The 22,663-nt window shown below is 34.4% G+C and overlaps 1 protein-coding gene across 1 annotated transcript; it reads right to left on the reverse strand.

Annotated features, from left to right (window-relative positions):
• Positions 1-1,882: 1,882 nt before the first annotated feature.
• LOC144439912 (uncharacterized) lies at positions 1,883-21,810 on the reverse strand. Its single transcript, XM_078129144.1, has 19 exons — positions 21,549-21,810; positions 19,811-20,107; positions 16,167-16,493; positions 15,480-15,809; positions 13,836-14,165; positions 12,390-12,686; positions 10,930-11,226; positions 8,643-8,879; positions 8,122-8,265; positions 7,321-7,374; positions 6,966-7,048; positions 6,642-6,861; positions 5,896-6,006; positions 5,523-5,689; positions 4,865-4,987; positions 4,259-4,370; positions 3,736-3,823; positions 3,384-3,483; positions 1,883-2,996 (listed from the first exon to the last, which is right to left on the reverse strand). Exons 1-19 carry the CDS (start codon positions 21,790-21,792, stop codon positions 2,928-2,930), a joined length of 3,630 nt encoding a protein of 1,209 aa, XP_077985270.1. The 5' UTR covers positions 21,793-21,810; the 3' UTR covers positions 1,883-2,927.
• Between the last annotated feature and the right edge of the window lie 853 nt (positions 21,811-22,663).

The raw sequence follows: 22,663 nt of genomic DNA on the forward strand, positions 1-22,663 counted from the left end.
CTTACTAAATTTAAACACATCATTTTTAACAAACTAATCCTACTTTGAGCAATACAAATTATCTCTATTCTATGTGTTTTATACTTAAAATACATGACGCTCAAAATGGCTTTATACATGTTATGTCAGTTATATAACTTATACGTCTAATATCATGTTATCAATCTTGAAAGTTGTTCAGTACATTTTCACATGTCAATCTATACAGCGTAATGACTCTCCTTTCAAGTTGCATAATATCATCTAATGCAGACGATTTTTATTTTCATCTGGCAATACAAACAGTGCAGAATATGTTCTGTTTAAATCACTCTAAGTCACAAGTTAAAGGGACTTGTGACCCCCACTTTGATGAATTCTTTGGTCGACAAACAAATCACATTGACATGCAAATACTACGTATCTACTCAACTGCACTGTTGAAAACTGTTCTATTAAGTACCGATTTATGTGTTCTGGCTTAAACATCAAGTAAAAAAATTATAGTCGAACAAAATACTGGTGTAAATATACGTATACATAATAAATTATGAATTTTAGATTGTGTTATGAAAACATAAAAATAGTCAGTGATGTAATTTGTCTTTTTGTGTGATTGACAGTGGTCAGAATAACATAATTGTGGCTCTAATATTCATTATAGTAAATAATTTACCCTGGAATTACATCGTTGACAGCAGATCATATTTATTTTCGTCTGACACTACTGGCGGCCCAGCTCATTCTTCCGTAAATCCAGCCATAGTAAAAGGGTCTCGTGACCTTACTTTTGTTGAATTCTTTGGTCAACAAGCTAGCCACATTGGCATGCAAATGACTACGAATTTGTTCAATGCACAGTTGAAATATGTTTTGCTAAGTACTGATTTATGTGTTCTGGCTATTATATCAAGTAACGAAAATGTAGTACATACCACTTGTATAGATAGATAGATATATACTAGATTATGTTGAAATTGCAATTGTTCCTGGCTTAGACTAAAAAGAGCGTGATGCAAATCAAAATAATCTAAATCTCACTTGTGCAAACTATAAATAATGGCTGAAACTAAATGGACTGTACATTCCAGTACCATGTGATGATGACGCCTGCAATATTTTTCTGTCTATGTTTGCTATATGTCAATGAACCTTGTTACACACTTTCTTGTTACCAGTTTAGGTCACGGATTGTGACGTATTGAGGTGAACGACTGAAACGTATTCAAATGTAAATGTATGAAAGGTTGTACAATGTACAGTTTAAAGGAGACACATATTCCATACAAAATTGATATTTGAAACATTTCCATATAGACCTGACAATATGTCGCCATGTATAGAAATTTATAAATAGAATACATTACAATACTGTGTGATATGACAGTGATATCTTGACTATTTACTTTATGTAGCCTTTGTACTCTATCAAGCAAAAATCCACTAAACAGATACATTTGGACACTCGAGTCCGCTTCTCGATATACTGTGTGCACAACAAATTCATAAAATTAAAAAAAAAAGTTATGTTGGCAGAAAAACCATGCTATCATTTTGAAAGTTGTTTATAAATGTTCCCTATGATTTCCTGTTTACCACTATATAATAACTTGATTGTATTCCTGATAATATTACAATGCATTAATAGTGATGTCAATGACATTTTCATAACACTAAAATGTAGCAAACCAATATCAAGTTATTTTTTAAAATTAGCACAGAAATTACATGTATATCAATGTATATAACAAGAATGTAAATTGTTATCTTGTATGGATGGCATATTTTTATAAACTTCAATCCAAATACCACATTTGTTATAGTGCATGGTGGACTACTATTCTACTATAAAGCAAAAAAATTGACAATTAAACAGTGAAGTAGTAAAGAATTACAGCCAAGATTGAAAGAATGCAGTATTATTCCCCTCTAGATGCAACTGGTGTATTTATATTGACCTTCAATGTCAGGTTTGTACAACAGTATTAACGCTCTATAAGTACATGGTAAAGAGGATAAATATACTAGATTACCCCTGACCTCTAAAATCTATACTACGATCATAAACAGTTGTACCACCACTAGAAGAGACCCGTGACGTCTACTACCTATACTAAGAACATAAAAGGTTTTACCACCACTAGTAGAGGCCCATGACCTCTACTATCTATTCAAATAACATTAACAGTTTTACCACCACTAATAGATACCCATGAGCTCTACTATCTATTCAAATAACATTAACAGTTTTACCACCACTAGTAGAGACCTATGAACTCTACTATCTATTCAAATAACATTAACAGTTTTACCACCACTAGTAGATACCTATGAGCTCTACTATCTATTCAAATAACATAAACGGTTTTACCACCACTAGTAGAGACACATGACCTGTACTATCTATTCAAATAACATTAACAGTTTTATCACCACTAGTAGAGACCCATGACCTCGACATTCTATTCAAATAACATTAACAGTTTTACCACCACTAGTAGAGACCTATGAGCTCTACTATCTACACTAAGAACATTAACAGTTTTACCACCACTAGTAGAGACCCATGATCTCTACTATCTATAATAAGAACATTAACAGTTTTACCACCACTAGTAAAGACCCATGATCTCTACTATCTATAATAAGAACATTAAGTTTTACCACCACTAGTAGAGACCCATGATCTCTACTATCTATAATAAGAACATTAACAGTTTTACAACCGCTAGTAGAGACCCATGAAATGTAAATATCAAGTACCATTATCATAAACATCTACATTGGTTATGCATTTAAAAAATAGATAATACACGGTGAATGTGATAAAATATGAAAAAAGAAAATCTTAAATTTGATTGTCACAACAACTTATGGAATTATACATAGCAAGACAGAGATATTTCATTAATAGTCAAACTCATCATCTTCCACTGTCCATGTTATTCTTACTTGTCACCTGTACATCCCAGATTAGCATATGGAGATTCCCCTAGACGTTGAAAGTTGATGTATTTCTAAAATAAATAAACAATTCTGGAATTAAAGTCAACCAGAAAAAGGGATTCATTTTACGTCAGCCGTTCTCTTTGTTTTAATATATATTTTCTGGAGGTTTTCATCAGGTAGTCATGCAAGTGATGTTTAAAAAAAAAAAAAAATAGAAACGTAAGGATTACATAAATGCTAATGTTTATCTATTAGAGTTTTAAAAGACAACATACTCTATATATTTGTTGACTTGCAGTTACATGTTACTTTTGTGAATTCATTATAACTTAACAAATACAGGGTCGCATGGCATAGTCTATATGCCAACATGGAAGATCTGAAAGAGTCGATGAGGGATAGCACTAGACTACATAAATGGCAGAATATAGATAACATTATATGTGTGTACTCACCTTTGTATCGTTGTTGAATGAATGCATGGTATCCAGAAGAGTCTTAAATGTTGGGCGTTTGGACGGTTTACTGTTCATACATGCTGTCATCATTTCATTCCTATGAATAATAAATAGTTTCATCCGAGCAATGTATATAAAATGTACGTGATAAATGTAAAACAAACAAATGTCCTTAACATTTTCCCATTCATACTGTATACATAGACGCAACCTTTGACATACTACTATATGTTATGCAAGGGACATTTGATTTTATATTATGAAAATTTATTGGTCATACAGTTCACTGTCAAACAATAGGCTCTACTAAGTGGTGTTTACTATTTATATGTAGTGCATGAGAACTTACAATTGAGTTCCACATTGAGGTGGTTTAGGAAGTGCATATCGACTGGATACTCGATCGGCAATACTGATTCCTTCATATGGAGTAGCACCTGAAAGAATGGAAAAGCTCGGTTGTATTTAGCTGTCACCTTCGTGCCCTCAATGTTTTTGGTAAACCTTTATCATCACCTAAGCAAATTAATAACGGTATTGTTATGGACAACGTATCACAATAACCTTACATGTGTGTGTGTGTATGTATGTATGTATGTATGTACGTACGTATGTACGTACGTATGTATGTATGTATGTATCTATGTACGTACGTACGTACGTACGTATGTATGTATGTACGTACGTACGTACGTACGTATGTATGTATGTATGTATGTATGTATGTATGTATGTATGTATGTATGTGTCTGCCTACCTGTCTGCCTGTCTGTAATTTCACTTGCGTAATTTTACTTCTACTCAAGCTGCGTGCATTTCAAGACAATACGTTTTTCTATTAGCACTGCAAGGGTAGATATTGTTATACAAACCTAAACTGACTACTTCCCACAGCACCACACCAAACGACCATACATCACTTTTCGTTGAGAAGTCCTTCTTCAACGCCGACTCTGGTGCCATCCATCCACATGGAATATTATCCTGAAAACAAAATTAAGATTTTTTTAAAAGGTTAATAACACGTTTTTGAATACTCGTTTATAAATTTTACAACATCACCACCAAGAGGTTTTTTTCTCACTATCAATAAAATCAAGTGTATTTCTGTACATCTGTCCAATATCTCGGAAATCAGCAGTAAGTATAGATTTAGTTTACTAGATTGAACGACATCAGCAAAATATTATAGAATGATGCAACATAATTGTAGTGATAGCAGAGCGACGTCTCCGATATTGAGTTTCTCAAATGACAGCACACTCAATCTCATTTTTTCTTCTGGTAATGTTTACCTTTCTTCCGGCAATAAAGCACAGATTATTTCTTAATTTTATTTATGCATTTTCATTTTGAAAAGGCAATCGTCAATTTGCGTGTATACAAACACGATTTCAGTGATTCATCAGTATTGTTATTGCTGGTGAGGGTCGTTACTTTTTAGATAAGTCGACTTTCATAAATGATCCCTTACAAACCTTCGTTTTTTCAAAGAATCTTTCCACAGTTATCACATTACTGGCATATCCAAACTGAGATATCTTACATGTCATCGAGCTTTCTACCAGTACATGTTTAGCAGCCAGGTATCTATGTACAATCTAAAAGTACATAAAACAACAAGTAAGGCATTGAACAACATGTGTATGTGATATAATTGAAATTGGAGCTAACAGTGACACTTTCAACTTGACGTAGATATCAGTTATTAACAATAGAAATGGAAACAAGTTCCAAAAAGTCCCAACTGGCACTCACCACATTAACAGAGCATTTTGAAGCGAGTAAATGCAAGGAAAGCAGTAATGAATGTACGAGAAATCAATAATTTGTAAAGCTTGATATACATGACAGGCGTGAAAATATGGGAGGAGTGACAGGGGAATATAACATATGTATGTATGTATGTATGTATGTATGTATGTATGTATGTATGTATGTATGTATGTATGTATGCAGGCATGCATTTTTTCGTACGTGTGAAGATATGTATGTAGGTAGGTGTTTAGGGGGATGTTCTTCATCATCATGCTAATAACAATAAGTAGAAGAAAACTTGTACTCAAAGTCAATGTACCCCTGTTTCTAGGACAATGACTAGTTACATGCCTCAATACGCGTTATTGTAATACTTACTTTATTGTCAGATAAATGTTTCATTCCTTTGATTATGTCACAGATGAATGATAACAATTCTCTTTCAGTCAGTGTTCCAGTGCAAGATTTAAACAAGTCTTGATTGTCTTCTAATACTTCTTTCACGTTACCAGAGGACAAATATGGCATCACAAGAGAAACTGGAGCTGTAAACGTTTAAGAATATACATATTTTGACGTATTTTATTCGTGTGTGTTCAAGTATCTATTAATTTACCTTTTATACGGTGAACACTTTGAAGAACGAATGACCGCATATACAGATATAAACATTGTGTATGAAAGGCATATCTATTTGTTTCCAGGCATCAATACAAATCTAAAGCTATAACGAGTAGTGGAAGAGACTTACATGATTTTGTGCAGCATCCTAGAATGGCGATTATGTTCGCATGTTTTGGCAGGGTTTTCAGTAATTCTATTTCCTTTGTAATATCTAGTTCAGCAATTTCATCTAGATTGTCTGTAATAAATACATATAAACCAGATACATTTTAATCACAGGCACTACATTCCTGCTAATAGTACACCATGCATTGACGAAAACGACTGTTCAGTAAATAAACTAACGCTATGCAGTGCCCAAACGTAGAGGCCGTGCAGCTAGGGTACATCTACATTGACTTTTGTGTACTTGTACTTGCCACTATTGATACAAACACGTGCAACTATTTGTTCATTGTTAACACTGTAACAGTGATACAACTTAAATTTTCACGTTGTTTAACTTTAAACCAAAGGATATGGTGATCTTATGGGCAAGGAGTGAGACCTCATCCTGGATACATCCACTTAATCGTGTCTTCCTACATACAAAAACAATGTGTAACGTCATAAATCTGAGCTCGTGTTTGTACCAAAATGTATCATAAAAATCTAGTTTATGAATAACCTGCTCTACCAATTGAACTGTATGTTTAATTGTTTTATCTCTTTGAAATTGATGGGTTAAAAAGATTTTTTTTTCACGTCGTTTCCCTTTTTCAAACGGAAAGAAGCAACTTAGGTGTCTATTGTAATGTTTTATTGTCAAAAATATTTCGACAATGTGTAAGTTAACCGGAGTTTTTGATACGTTGATATCATAACATGTCTTACCATTAGGCATCTTTATAGCCACGTCAGTAAACCCTTCGTTACCACCAATATGTACAGCAGTACCCCTGGCAATGCTATGATTACTTCCTACATGAATAACAGTCTTAATTTTCAAACGATCCTTCGGAACTTCTAAAGCCATATCTCCGAGTTTCATATATAATCCTTCTTCTGTCTTTGCGGGTGTTAAAGCAGCATACGTGTTGTCCTCTAGTACGACCTATTGCAATATAATGAAAAGAAATAAACTATGACAACTCCGCTATTAGCCATAAACCAACGTAACAGTGAACAATATAGACATTGATATGACATTTAACTTACCTTTGAATTCACGTTATCAACTTCAAATTGTTCATTTTTCAGTCCTTTATGTACATTTTCATAATGTACCGCATTGTTGTGTTCTGTGAGGTAAACACACACAAATATATATATATGATGTATACATATATCTATATTTGATTGTAAATGCAATATTAATAACAGAGCATCATAGACTTATTCTAAATAATTGTTTCATACGTACCTTGGTTTACGTCATAGAGAGAGAGAAAGAGAGAGAGTGTGTGTATGTATGTATATATATATATATATATATATATATATATATATATATATATATATATATATATATATATATATATATATATATATATATATATATAATGGGTCTAACCTGTTGAAACTCTTTTGGTTATATCTTCATATGGCTTCTCCTCAAGTTCATTGACTACAAAATAAGATATAAAAGTATGTTTTACGGAATGACTGTTTTTGTTAGTAATTTAGTACTTAGTACTTATTTGAATTACATACAATTTCAAGTTTCACTTCATACATACGTTATACAGCAGTTGATTGAAATATTACTTATTGGTAATTGGTTAATGAGTAGATGGATGGGTCGGTGGATGGATAGATGGATGTATGGTTGGCTGCCTGGCTGACAAGACGAACGGACGGACGGACATGCATGCACGCATACATACATACATACACACACACACACACACACACACACACACACACACAGAGACATACATACATACATACATACATACATACATACATACATACATACATACATACATAGAGTCATGATGGAGGAATGGTTAGCGTGACCGGCTTGGAATCTACAGGTTCGAGCCCTATCGCTGCCTGCTGTTTGTTTCTGAGTGGCTAAAGTCCTTGGGCATGATTTGAAACGCGACTGTGCCTTAGTCAACCCAGCTGTATAATCGGGGACCTAGTAGGATGTAGGTTGCAATGTGAAGGCTTTAATCCTGTGCGCGGAAATGGCTGCAATGCAGTGTATGCTCCCCAAGGAGTTCAGGAAAACTAAAGGGCCGTTGTGCCGCTCTGATCCGAGCCAGGGGTAATAATTGTAATGCGCTTTGAGCACGGCGTGGGAAAGCACTGTATAAGAACCCAACATTATTATTATACAGACAGACAGTCAGTCAGGGGGCATAGTTACCATCTTCATGTGTTTTACGCTCCTGTTTTCGTCTCCTTACATACAGTAGGACAAAAACCAAGACAGTTGCAATTATAACCACCAGTGCAAGTACGATTCCAATTATGAGTCCAACTTTTGATGAGCTATTTCGAGATGATGGAACTGAAATAAAATGATAACATAAAAACATTTACATTCCCATTGTTCTCATACGGTAAAGGTTGGAATTTCGTTTCACTCTTGGATGTTTTCTCTTAATGAAAAGCGGAGTGATTCAAAATATCATGGAATGGTACACGTATGTAGTCGGTGGAGAAACTAAGAAGTCTTACTCATGAAAGTTTAGGCATGGACGTCACTTTACAACATGTAACATGGATCTCGTGTACAGGTTTCATATTCCCGACAAATATCCTCTATCATTTACTATTTGAATCAAAGGCACTATAGTACTGTATATTGAAGCTTGTAAGAAAATGTCCCTCTGTATTTTTACATTAAATCAGTTTTATGATGTATACGCGATTTCTACTACATACCTCCGATAGCTTCGAACATTGACTCTTCACATTCACCACCAATAGCACAGTAGGTAATTCTGTATGTTGCACTTTTATCATTGACTGTATATTCAGTTATCGTAACATCCACACATTCATTCTCAATTATCCATTCATCAGTACCAGCTAATGCTTCAACTTTCACACACACAAAGTGTGGGTCTTCATGGAGAGTCCAAGTTAGTTTTCCATCATCAAAGTTAACCAATGGTTTACCTGTAAAATAATTACAATATTCGTATGTGTGACAATTGTTCAGTGGGTTTTATATTAGGAGCATCGTCTTTACATAAAAGAAATGTTTGTCAGTGCACCAGTGGTTGAACATTCATTTTATATAAATTATAAACTTATATATACGCATTACAGTGGGGTTTTTTTAATTTTCCTTCGCGAAATGAAATTTTATTTACAAACATAAAAGAAATGTTTGTCAGTGCACCAGTGGTTGAACATTCATTTTATATAAATTATAAACTTATATATACGCATTACAGTGGGTTTTTTTTAATTTTCCTTCGCGAAATGAAATTTTATTTCTATACGCAATTCGATTCACTATTGCTGGTGACATTTTTTTCGCAAGAAATGTTGAATTCATAATTTGTATTGTTATATGGTGGATTTACAAAAAAATGAAGTCAACATGTCCTACAATTTATGTTATAACTGTAACAATCGGCGGGTGATGACAACAGAACGGGCACATTCATTAACTAGAGGGAACCGTTTCCTCTTGTCGAGTTGAGTGAGAAAACATTCCTCACTCACTCACTCACTCACTCACTCACTCTAAGAGAGGACCTTTTTAATAAAAGACGGGCTATTTTGGATGTTATGGTAACCACTATTTCCATTTGTCATGATAATAATGTTGGTTCTTATATAGCTCTTTCCCACCCAGTCTGGGTGCTCAAAGCGCTTTACAATTATTAACCCTGGCTCGGAACTATAGCGGCACAACGACCCTTTATACTTCCTCAACTCCCTGGGGAGCATACAATCCATTGCAGCCTTTATAAGCGTGTATGATTAAATCATTCACTCTTTCCTACCAGGTCCCCAATTATACAGCTATGAAAATAATGGTACAGTGTTGGGTAAAGCTCCATTGTTTTGTCCAAGGCGCAGCCCAGGACAAACTAATCGAACTTTAATCAACACTATAATGTGTCATTATTTTCAGTTAATGGCCGAGGACGTGTCCTATAACGAAGTTATACTTCTAATTCGACGAGTTTTTAGGTTTTTCACCGGAAAGTAAACCTTGTTATCTACTTGTTATCTGTTACGTAACCTCTTACCCGTTATTATGTTAATTACAAAATTCACTGTAGAAGTCCCAGTCCGGCCAAATAATCCGAGGTTTTCCCCAAAGGTTCAGTGTGAAATCTACGAACCTGGGAAGGACTCGTTCCGTAACAAAATGACAGTCCCAAATCGACCAGTACTTCCGTTTTACCTATCCGTAGTTCTGTCATTAACCCCGGTGCACATATTATGCATTGTCAAGTCAATGAACAGATTCTATATGGAAACCTGCTTCCTGCACAAGTCACTTTGTAGTGAAATGGTTATAGAGCATGTCTTTGGATAGATAGGTAGCTACAGAACTATAGGTATTGTGTTCGAGACCCACCAAGGTAAGGGCGATTTTTTACACAGTATTAGGCAGGGGAGCATATATTGTGGCTGCATTGTAACAGTGACAAGGTGGGACAGTGCCATAGAAATTATTAACAAGCTGCGGACAGTTTCTTTCATGGATTAACGGTATGCGGACACTTTCTTTGTTTGGAAGTATCCCGTTAAATAAAAAAGTATCTGCCAAATGGAATGGAGAGCACAATTGAAACAATAGGGAGGAAATGAAATTGAGAGCACAGTTGAAACAATGGGCACAAATCGGAAAGGAGTATATATAACTATCTTTAACACCAGAAAAACCACTCAGATAAACATGGTTAAACCGGTATACACAAGTCAAGCGAACTTAGATATAACAAAGAGATCGACAGAGATCAGTTGTGTTACTTCTCAGAAGATGGTTGATTGGACTTGTAGGTGAATATTCAACAGAAGTTTTCAGTTACATATAATTTACTGCCAGTATCTGCTATGAGATACAAGTTATGCTTACATCAAATTGTAATGTTTTGTATAGTTTGTGGCTTTATAGTCCTGACATGGTGTACTTATAAGTAACTCCCATGTACATGGTACCTACTAAATTAATATAGAATTTACATATAAGACAACTACTCACCATACGTTTTAGAGGTATAGTCATTAGAGTAAGGTCCTAGTCCCAGACTATATTCAGCTCTGGCTTTAAGCACGTATGTAGTATTTTCAGTCAAATCAGTAATTGTCATTTGAGTGTTTCTAGTGCCTTGTCCATCTGATGGCCATGGTTTCCAGTCTTCATGTGTTGAGTTGTGATATTCCACATAATACATTATACTTTCAGGTTCTCCTCCATCAAAACCAGGAATTATCTCAATAGTTAGGCTAGTGTAACTTCTTGATTTTATTTCAATGTTTGTTGGAGCATCTGGATCACCTACAATAAGATCATTCTCACTGATTAAAAACGGTAATCTTGAATCAACATATATATTTATCTCTCATGGCAATATGTGATTTTACTGATTGACAGATCTATTTGCAGTATTAAATCAACATATACCTACCTGAAAGGAATTAAATTCAATGACGCTTCAGACTTACAAAAATTGTTTACATAGTCAAATCCTAGAGCTCTGTGATTGTTATTTACTTCAACAAAACATTCACTGTATAATAGTCTATATATTAAATTACAGAAACTCACTGAGTAACAAAGACTGATTGCCTTCGCAAACTGCTTATCCTTCAAGTGAAATCATTGGCCATACATTGTATTTTACAATAGTATACGCGAACTAGCTATTTGGTGTGTATTCGTAAAGAATATGACTCAATTTGAATAAACCAAGGTAGAATCCATACATGCAGAGCCAAAGGAAAAATCGCAAGCATATATCTACGAATTAACAAGTGACTGATGGACAATTTCAACTTTGGGTCATGCGTATGATGTCCTATGCTTCAGCCCCCGAGTGCTACCTAATAGATGATAGGTATGAGTTTAGGTATTGTGAGTTTACGCCGATGAAAATATACGATGTGTCGTACCTAATAGAAATTTGTTTATGTTCATTTTGACACAGTGTTGTTACGATTTTATTGAATAATAACAAATACACATAATTATCGCCAGAAGCAACAGAATGTTGTCAGAAGAAAACTATAAACGGGTTGTCGGTGGCCGAGTGGTTAAACCACTTGTCTCTTACCACTGCGGTCGGGGTTCGAACCCCCATTCAGGGTTCGATTAAATTTACCACGCTGTAAGTAAGAAGAGTGTCGTTCAGTTTGACTCTACCGAACAACGCAGGTTTTCCCCGGGTACTCCGGTTTCCTCCTGCATTAACACTGAACCCATGAGGGATGGCTCTCACTGGACTTCTTGGGAGACAAGTGTTTATATGCTTAAAGAACTATCCAGTATAAATAAAGATTATTATAAACTAGTTATCATGTTAACAGGAGCTCAGGGCAATTTCGGAACAGAACATGTCCAAAAGGTACATAGGACAAAGTCAGGGGCGATTCAGAATACTTCTCGCAGGTAATCACAAGCTTGATTACAATCTTTTATTAAAATTCAAAAACATAACTTACTTTGTCCTAGTAGTGTAACAGTGAAATTTACACTGCCTATGTTATTGTCAGCTTTACAGGTATAATTTCCATGATCAATTCTCTCTGTTCTGTTCAACAAAAGTGTGCTCTTAAATTGAGTTCCAATGTTTGATTCCTTGATAGAAAATTTGTCATTGATGTCCACCTCATTACCATCCTTGTACCATGTTATTGTTGCATCAGGATTACTATCAATTTCACAAATCAGTGTGGCTGGTTCTCCTTCATCTGCTGCTGATTTTGAATTTTCAGTTTCATTTAAAACAAACGGTGTGTCTGCAAGTAAGATAAATATGTTTACAAACAACACTTACAGTATTTAAACAATAATGTTCGCCCTCCCAGCCCATAATGGACGAAAGCAAACTTGAACGACATAATGGGCGAGGCGACAGCCGAGCCCATTATGGAGTGCAAAGTTTGTTTGAGTATTGTTATGCTCGTTCCGGGGCCGCGATGCCCAATAACGGCGTACATTATCAGTAATAATGTACAGCGATGATGTCACAAAATTCACTGGAATTGGTAATGCTATAATATAATTAAAAATGAAGCAAACTTGAAATAACTATAGACTGATGCAAGACTTAGTCAAAATTTAGCCATTTTTGCTTGGAAGTATTGTGTGGTTGCAATTATAATTTGGTCAATGTTAAAAGTCATCATATGTAAAGTGTCATCAATTCAACACAATCATATATTCTGATTTGTCACTTGGCCAACATATTATGATATATATTTAAATAAACTTATTGCTTGCGTCAATGAAGAAAATAGTAGTTACTTTTAAAGTATATATGAAGAAGGAAATCATTGAAAAAAGTGATTACATTGATGAGATGTGGTTCACAAAGATGAGGCAAAGTCTTGTGTTGTCTGGCTGGCAAGCAAGCTCAACAGAAAACAGTAAATTTCAGATTCTATCATCATTAACAGTGAAATTTATCTGCTTAATTATTAGTAGCAATATTGGTATCTGTGCATTTATTTCAAAATGATTGTACTGTATCTGAATAAGGTTATTTTGGATCATTAGTTGACATTCACTAAATAAACAATATGACACACATACTAAGTATCATTAATGTTTAGATACAGTTTTCTCATATAGAATAACGTTCTATAATTTCATATTCCGAAATTATTGAAGAAATAGATGAACTGTTGAATCAATTTTTCATTGATGCAATGTCTCACATTTAATAATGATGAGCATTGAAAATATTAACCATGTATGCAAGTATTGCTACTTTTTCATTGTATGATGTTTATATGAGGGATTTGATTTTTAATTCAAAAGTAATATATGACTCAAAATCCAATTTTTGCTCCTATGGGAGTAACTGATATACTGCTAGGCAAAGTTTGTGATAAGTTAGTTAAAGCAACATTAATATATTTGTACAAAAACTTTGTATGACTTACAATGAACGCTAAGTTGGATTGGATCTGATTCCACTACATTGCCACTGAATTGGTCATTCCTGCCTTTACATGTGTATATATTCTGGTTATGGTATGGAGTCAATGTAATGGTGAGCTGTTGTGTAGTGACTTTGCCATTATCATCTCCATTTGATTGTTCAGCAGATCCCATTGTCTCTCCTTCACTTTCACTCCATAATTCACCATTCTTATACCAGGAGATAGTAGCTACTGGATTACTACTTTCTGTTGTGCAGGTCAATGTTAAGGTCATGTCTTCTTGTACTGGATTTAACTTGTCAGCTGATAGGGACACTTGCAAAGGGGGAACTGGAAAAGTATAAATATATAATGAATGAGGATAAGGAGGTCACTTGCATGTTATTAGTTTGCCGTCAGTTATGTGAAAGGTGTCTGTCAACTTGTTCTTGTTCAATTTATCTGGAACTTTACCTCTGCTACAAAAAATAAATAAATAAAAAGATAGTGATAAATAAATAGATATGCCACAGTGAAAAACTTCCGTTCCTAACTCAGTGACTGCAGGTCTCAGTACAGAATTTGTCATAAATCATGCCCTCTTTTTTGACTCCCAACTAGCACAGGGACAATGAGAATAACCCATGTATCTGTCTGCCTATGCAACTATATCTATGTGTCCATGCATTTAAGTATGACCAATATTTCCCACATCCACATTTCATCTGCAACCAAACCTGGTACAATTATTTGGTACTACAGTTACATACATGTGCATGTCCTTTAATTTTGTGACCTTAACATTTATAGCAGATGTGAGCAGCAATATTTTATGGCCATAGGATGACTTTTTGTTTCGAGTAGATTCTGCATGATTTTGAAATTATTTGTCACAACCATATTTTATCCATCAGTTGACAACATATTGTTGGTTTTATGGCTTCAAAAATAGAAGACTTCTCTTTCTGATAATGAACAAATCAAGATACAGAAACAAATCTCATAGTACTGTACCTTGTTAATGTTTCTTTAATTTTGATATCAATGACATTGCAACAGTAGACGCCTAATAACTGTTTGGCCTCCCAGCATATGCGATTCAGAAACTTGAAATGATTCAGTATTCTGCAGCTCGTTTAGTTATTAGAGAGAAGTGTAATCACCTTACCCCTTTTCTCAAAGTGTTACACTGGCTACCAGTACAACACCGTACAGAATTTAAAATTCTCTGCTTAACATTCAAAGTAATTCATGGTTTTGTACCTGGCTATCTTAGTTGGTTACTTACCTGTCGTAGCCCCATACGTGTTTTACGCAGTAACTCACGGAATGAAATTTACTTACACCAACCACTCAGCAATACTGCTTATTATGGTGACAGAGCATTCTCAATTTGTGTCCCACACTTGTGGAATGCTCTGCCATCGTATCTGCAGAGTGTCACTACATTCCAGGCATTTAAATCAGGTCTCAAGACCTATTTCTTCAATGAGACTTTTGCTTGAGTCTGTTTTTGTACTCGTTTTTCTGTGCTTTGTAAAGCGCATTGTGATAGTTATATGGAATGCGCTATATAAGAAAATTAGATTAGATTAATTTCATGGCGACTCCTCTATCATGAAACTGGTAGATTATTTTTATACAAATATTAAGTTGTATACTCACAGTACACATTAATTCCTTGGTTTGTTGACTCTACTTTTGTATTCATAGGAAATTGACTGTTTCTTGCATGACATTGAAATCTTACACCATTGTGAGTTTGACTTAAGGTGATGTGTAGTTCCTGTCTTGTTTTTTCTCCACCATTGTCACTCCCACTGGTTGTGGAAGTCTTTATGGTTTCTGTTGTAGAACTTGTCAGAGATACATCATTCTTAAACCAAGATATGTCAGCATGTGGATTACTACTTTCTGTTTCACAAACCAATATCAAGGTATTGCCACTCTTAACAGGATTGGTGTACCCAGTAAGTGTCACAGACGATGGTTTAACTAGATTTAAAAGAAGTGGAAAACAGTAACAGTTTATTGAAAATACATTCCTTGATGTAACACATTCCAGATAAATTTGGACGCACCAAAGACTTTTATGTCATTCACAATATTACAGTGCAGAAATTTGATAACTTCATCCATGTTACCATTTCCTTTAATAAAGATTTTTATTGACATATTTTTCATTCTAATGTGGTCTACTTACAATACACATTTCCTTAACGATTGGTTGTACTTCATTTGTATTGTGCAATGTACTTGCAATGCACTACGACCTAGCACATCTTCATTTAAATTCCTGTATTTATAAAGATTCCATTTGACATATTCTTCATACAAATGTAGTATACTTACAATATACTGTGATCTCCTTGTTGGCAGATTGTACTTCATAAGTACTGTAATGACTATTCTTTGCTTTACATTGGTACCGTGCTCCATTGTGACTTGGCTTTAGAGTGATCTCCAACTCCTGTTTCCTTTCTTGCCCATTATGTTCACCATTAGAATCCTGTACAGTATTTGTACTCTCACCATTACCACTACTCCATGAACCATCATTCTTATACCAGGATATCTCAGCTGCTGGATTACTACTAGCTGTTGTACAAGTCAGAGTTAATGTCTCAGCTTCTTTTCTTGGTGATGAATATCCACTGATGGTTACAGATGTTGGAGGAACTGAAAGGTTTAATTTAAAGTTTTTGTATAAAATAGAAAACATAATGCAGATAAAAGAGCATTAATATGCAACATTACATCTAGGAGTGTACATATTCAGCTGCCTGTACCTCACCTGGAGGCAGAACAGTTGGTGTGCATGTGTGGGGGTGGGGGATGATGTACTATTGAACAATTTGTCTCAACCAGTTTCTGTAATGTTGTCAAAACTAGCTGACAATATTACATGTATAACTGCAGCCAAGGCAGTGTCCAATATTTTACCCACAACTCTCTGATTAGTATGATAGTACATGTACGTTGTGAGTGACTTCCTCCAACAGCCAATATTTTGAATTGAATTGTATTTTTTATCACCAGATATATAAAATAACAAGCAGAAGATGACTCCGTAATTAATGTTTTCAGAGAATTGCAACAAGTCACTGTAGTGTGATGTATTACTAGATTGTATGAAATGTTGTAGGACAACTGTATAATTGATTGAATATTTGCATACATTTTTGAATGTTTATTTATTTCTCTAGCAATCCCTGTTTTTATCTTTCAGTGATCATTTGGCTGTTGTTATGGGTGTGGTGACGGTCTAGTTGCTAGGCACATTTACATATATTTTTTTTAATGTTATTCAATTTTCTATCAATACATGTCGTTATCTTTTCAATATACCGAATTGTTTGGTTGTTGCTATGGGTATGATCCTGTTGCTAGGCACATTTACATAACTTTCTTGAATGTTTACTCAAATGTCTATCAATCACTATTATCTTTGCGATATGCATGATCATTTGGCTGTTGCTATGGGTGTAGTCTTGTTGCTAGGTTCATTTGCATATTTAAAAAAATCTTGTTCACTTATTTAAAAATCTGTTATCTTTGTGGAAAACACCACTCTTTGGCTGTTGTTATGGGTGTGGACATGGTTGCTAAGGAAATTTGCAAACACTTTTTGAATGTTTACTCACTTGCCTACATGATGATGCTGTTATTTGACCAAAACACTGCCATTTTGTTGTTGCCAGGGGCGTGGCCATTGTTGCTAGGGCAAATTTTTTACAGAAAATCTGCAGAATAACACTTCTAAGAACATTCCCACCAAATTTCAGTCCAATCTGCCCAGAAGTTTTGGAGTTTAACTTTTTTGACCAAAATTTGGTTGTTGATATTGGACGTGGTCATTGTTGCTAGGGCTAAAATGTTGCACAGAAAATCTGTAGAATAACACTTCTAAGAACATTCCCACCAAATTTCAGGCCAAAATATTGTCTCAAACAGTTTGGACTGGACTACTACAATCTGCCCAGTATTTTTTTATTTTAATTTTTTGACCAAAAATCATGTTTTTTGACCCAAAAATGGCTCTAAGTCGGCTAAATTGCGTCCTATCCCCAAACAAATTGACAAGCATGTGTAAGTCATAGATCATTATCAATTTTCAAAGAAATTGGTAAGTGAATGTCCAAGATATGACTCCGGTCGCACGGAAGCACGCACAGACGTAGCCCAATCTATACGCCCCCGTCCTGGACTACGTCCGACGGGGGCTAACACCAGTACCAAAAAATAACAGACAATTCTGGTGATCACCATGTAAATAGTTAACATGAAACTTATATGTAGTCCATGGTAAATAAGACAAATAAACTATACTTTTTATGTACAAATAAATAACAAGTAGTAAAATTCAGATATTATATAAATATTTGAAAATGAGACAATGCCAAACAAAAGAGACGCAATATAGTGAAGAGAATGTCAAACAAATCAGAAGGAAACAACCAACAAAATCTGAATCACAAGGAAGGATTTCTAAACATTTTGAGCATAGTAATTACACTCATTTTGAAAAAATATCTAACAATGTAGTATAATTACAAATAGGCAGGTTGTACATTTTGTATGAAAATGTACAAAAAATTAAAATGGAACATGTGCTTTGAATAACATACACTATAAAGTTATCACTAACTTGTGAGTCGGTCTGAAGGGAAGTATTATGCACTTTTATTTTGTTATACTATTTGAGAAAAATAAATATCTTTTGTGGAGTCATAATAAGGTGCAAATCTTTTCTTTAGTTTCCATCTCTGCATGTCTATGTAGACAATCTGTTGATTAAAATGTATTAAATTACTATCTGAAGCAAATTAACATTGTTCAGGTAGTTGGAAAGAGAGAATTCATCCTTGTCCAACACAGTTTGTCCAAACAGCTCTGACAAGGGTTCAGTGACAGTGTAAAACAAAATAGTCTATTCTCATTCAGAATGTGGGTCTATAATGAAAAATTTGGCTAAAAATGGTAATTTTGTTTGTGAAGCCATTTATATTAAACCATTAAATCCACAAGAATATGACGAAGTGAATGCTATGTGTTCAGATAGGCTGGCTAGCTTGTGATGTCACTTCCACTTTCAGTTTGACAACAACTGTGCTTTTAATAGTGAGTGAAACTGAATTAAAATGTTAGAAATGGAATAATTTTAACCTGAATTTTTAGTCCCTAGTTGAGGGAACTATTACAGTGGGCATCATTCTACCAACCTGTCTGTGTGTGCATCCATCCATTTGTAATATGCCAATTCCCAAACAAGCAATATCTGATTTCTTTCAAACCTGGCACAAAAGTGACATATCATATGGGACATATGCACATCACTTTGCTTCTTGATATATGCAAATTTGACCGAATGGTGGCCATATTTGTATCAACAATTAATGTTTAAAGTGTAACTCAAAAAACTGTTACAGTAATAACAAGCCTTCATCGAAGACATAAAGCCCCCCCCCCCACCATTAGTCTATGACTGAAGTTGTTATGCATTATTAAATATAGTGATTCTTTATATAGATATTTCTTTAAGATCATGTCTGTAGGTAATACAAAACCAGATAAACATACATAATCATGCATTTCTTTTGGTGCTCATACAAATTTTTATTCAGTGACAGTCATTTGTAGTGAACAATCATGATGTAAGATATAACTCTAATAACCTTAATACATAGCGACTACTGTAACATTCTTAAGTGTCTACCCCCATATTGCCAGGTTTAAAATTTTTTTCTTTTGAGGCATTGACCTTTGGCATTGACCTCAATCTAGAGGCGGGATTATCAAATTTTAGCCATTTCCTGATTTACCACTACACAGGTTATAGAATTTAATTGTTGCCACCAATTTCTATTAAATTGTGTCTCCATTCAGTCACATAGAAGTTAAGTGTTTGTGTTCTATTGAAGACTTGTTATTATAGACCTGTTTTACAAGAGTGTCGGTTCACTTTAAAATATAAACATAATGTATTCAATACTTACAGTAGACAGTAAATGTCAGTTCACATTCCAATGGTTTAGATAGAGCAGTATTCATGGCTTTACATGTGTATGTTGCTGTGTTGTCACTCTTACCAACTGAGAAGTCATATGTTCTTTCAATAGTATTACCATTGACTGATTGTGTTGGTGGCAATGGACTTGATTCCTCATTTTTATACCACTGTACTGTAGCCATGGGTTTACCATCAATAGCTTCACATGTTAGGGTTACACCAGTGTTAATAAGATAATAGGAAGGTGATGCGGACCGGGTACAGGTTGGTTCACCAGGGGGATCTGATAAAAACAATGTATTCATGAAATTATTCAACACTTTTTATTTCAATGTTTTCTCTCAACGTCAAATGGAAAAAAAATCATCTGTGTTGGTAAACCAGTTGTGCAGTCTAATCTTTGAGGTCCAATTTTTACCTAAGGTTATATATTGGGGATGAAAAGTGTGTGTGTCCAAGCGATGATGTGTCTGTGAGTGTCATCATTTTCTCAAAAATGGCTGGCTCAATTCAAACGAAATTTGGTATACATATTTTGTAGGGTAATGGCTAGAAAAGGATTTGATAAACATACATTAATGAGCAGTTAACGGAAATAATGATTTTTCGTAACCTGGCTATATCCTAAGAAAGCTCACTTCAAATTCAATATAATTTTGTACATACATGTACATTTGTTATACCAATTGAAAGTGAATCTGTCCTCTACATATGTATGTTTTTGCTAATTAGGTCATAGATCATATGTTGCAACTGTAAACTGTTGGAAAATCTTGTTATGGTTTGACCTATCCTGAATTTGAATACTGACCCAACAATCCAAACATCACCCATCATGATAAATAAACCACATCTGTTGGCGTACTTGTTGGAGACCTCTCCTTTGATCAAAATTGAATTTTTTTAATTTATTTTTTTTATAAATCTTTCAATCCTGAGGAACGAGTTTGTTGCCAAAATGCAACATATTCATTAACATAATAACAACAATGCTATGCTGGGCTCTATACACAGTGCTAGATATATACATGACACTCATGTTGAATGGTAAACTATCGACAGTGACAGCCATTTTCTTTTCGCACTCTTGAAAGTTTATCTGTTTCACTCGTTATAAAGACATGTTTTTTTATTTTCAGATTTGTCACAAGACTAGAAAGCACGGCACTGAACTGCAGTTTCTTTTCCAAATTTGGAATTTTAATGTAATATTCAGATTGGATATAGATAATACAGTGAATCCATCAAAAGAATGACCACTCTAAATAAAAGTTTATTATGTGCAAATGATACAATAAACAATCCTAACATTTGTTCTGTATATGGGTAAATATATGTTTGTATATATTATATCTCTTTAAGTTTTAATACATTTATTTAAAAAAACCAATACACCTGTTCCACTACATACGATGTACTTATATCGCAAAGTCCATTCAGTATTTCTCTAAAGTAATATTTAAAGTATTGACTCTAAAGCATTTAATTTTATTGAGTTACTTTTCCTTCCCACTCATAGCTTCAAGGTTTAATCTTTAAAATGTTATGTTACTAATATGTAGTATCGAAGTAACCTTTGTTTTAAACACATAATTGAAAATTATTAACTGACACTAGCAATTGAAAACTTCAGTATTCATCAATAAATTAATTCATGCATTGACTATTATGTTGATTAAATTGATTTTACTAAAATGTAATCATATGTATATAGTTGTACTCACAGTTCACAGTAAGTGTAGCAGGGTTAGATGTAGCTGCTGTACCATAACCATTATCAGCTACACATCTGTATTGACCATCATCACTCCTATCAATGTTATGTATAACTAATGATCCACCAGTTACAGTGTACTTTGTGTTAGTTTGCAAGTCACTACCATCCTTTGTCCAGGTGAAAGTAGGGGTTGGATCACCATCAGCCTGACAGGATAATGTTACAGATGATGTCCCTTCATTTGGTGACATACTTGACGGATGATGAGTTATTGATGGAGGAACTGTATACAAAAGACAATGACACGACATATAATTATCAATACACGCGCCATGCTTGCTTCAGGTCTTTAACATATTGTTTATAACAAACTACTATACCCTTTTTAGCTCAGATCAATTAGACCGTGACCCAGCGTCACGAACATTATCTTTTTATTAGTTCTGTTTAATATACATGTGCTCGTTACAAAGAGAGATTACGATTTACCATGATAAACCGTTAATGTAAACATTGTATAGAGTGTCTGAACAACAACAACAACAACAACAACAACAACAACAACAACAACAACAACAACGACGACGACGACAACAACGACGACGACGACGACGACACCATGTTGATAATTTCACATTTAGATTATTTCTTTATATTTGTGAGAAAATGAATTTGAAATGATAATCGATTTTCAAATTAATGCAAGTGAAAATGTATTGAATTTAAATTAGAAATCGATTTGGAAATGCAAAAAGAATTGACATTCTATTTGCAAAAGCAAATTTATATGACAGCATGTTTATTCTTAGAATATATTTGTGATAATATCATGAGCCTTCTCTGTTGCCATAGTCCATTCTTATGTGTCCCGATGTTTCCAGTTACCTTAAGTTTGCTTGGAGTAACAGATCAATAGAACTGGGATCAGTTTTTATAATCAGGAAATCACAACTGACAACCTTTGTTTTTTTCATTCACATTGTGTGTGCCCTTTACACTAATTCCAATTCTACCGCTTGTGTCATAGGGGTACTTCTTTCTTTTCATGGTATATTCACCCTCAATCTTGGTAAAACACTACTTCCATGGTAAAACTAAAAGGAAATTACTCCCATGCTACAT

The sequence above is a fragment of the Glandiceps talaboti genome, chromosome 9, assembly GCF_964340395.1.
Source record: "Glandiceps talaboti chromosome 9, keGlaTala1.1, whole genome shotgun sequence".
Lineage (NCBI taxonomy): Eukaryota > Metazoa > Hemichordata > Enteropneusta > Spengelidae > Glandiceps > Glandiceps talaboti.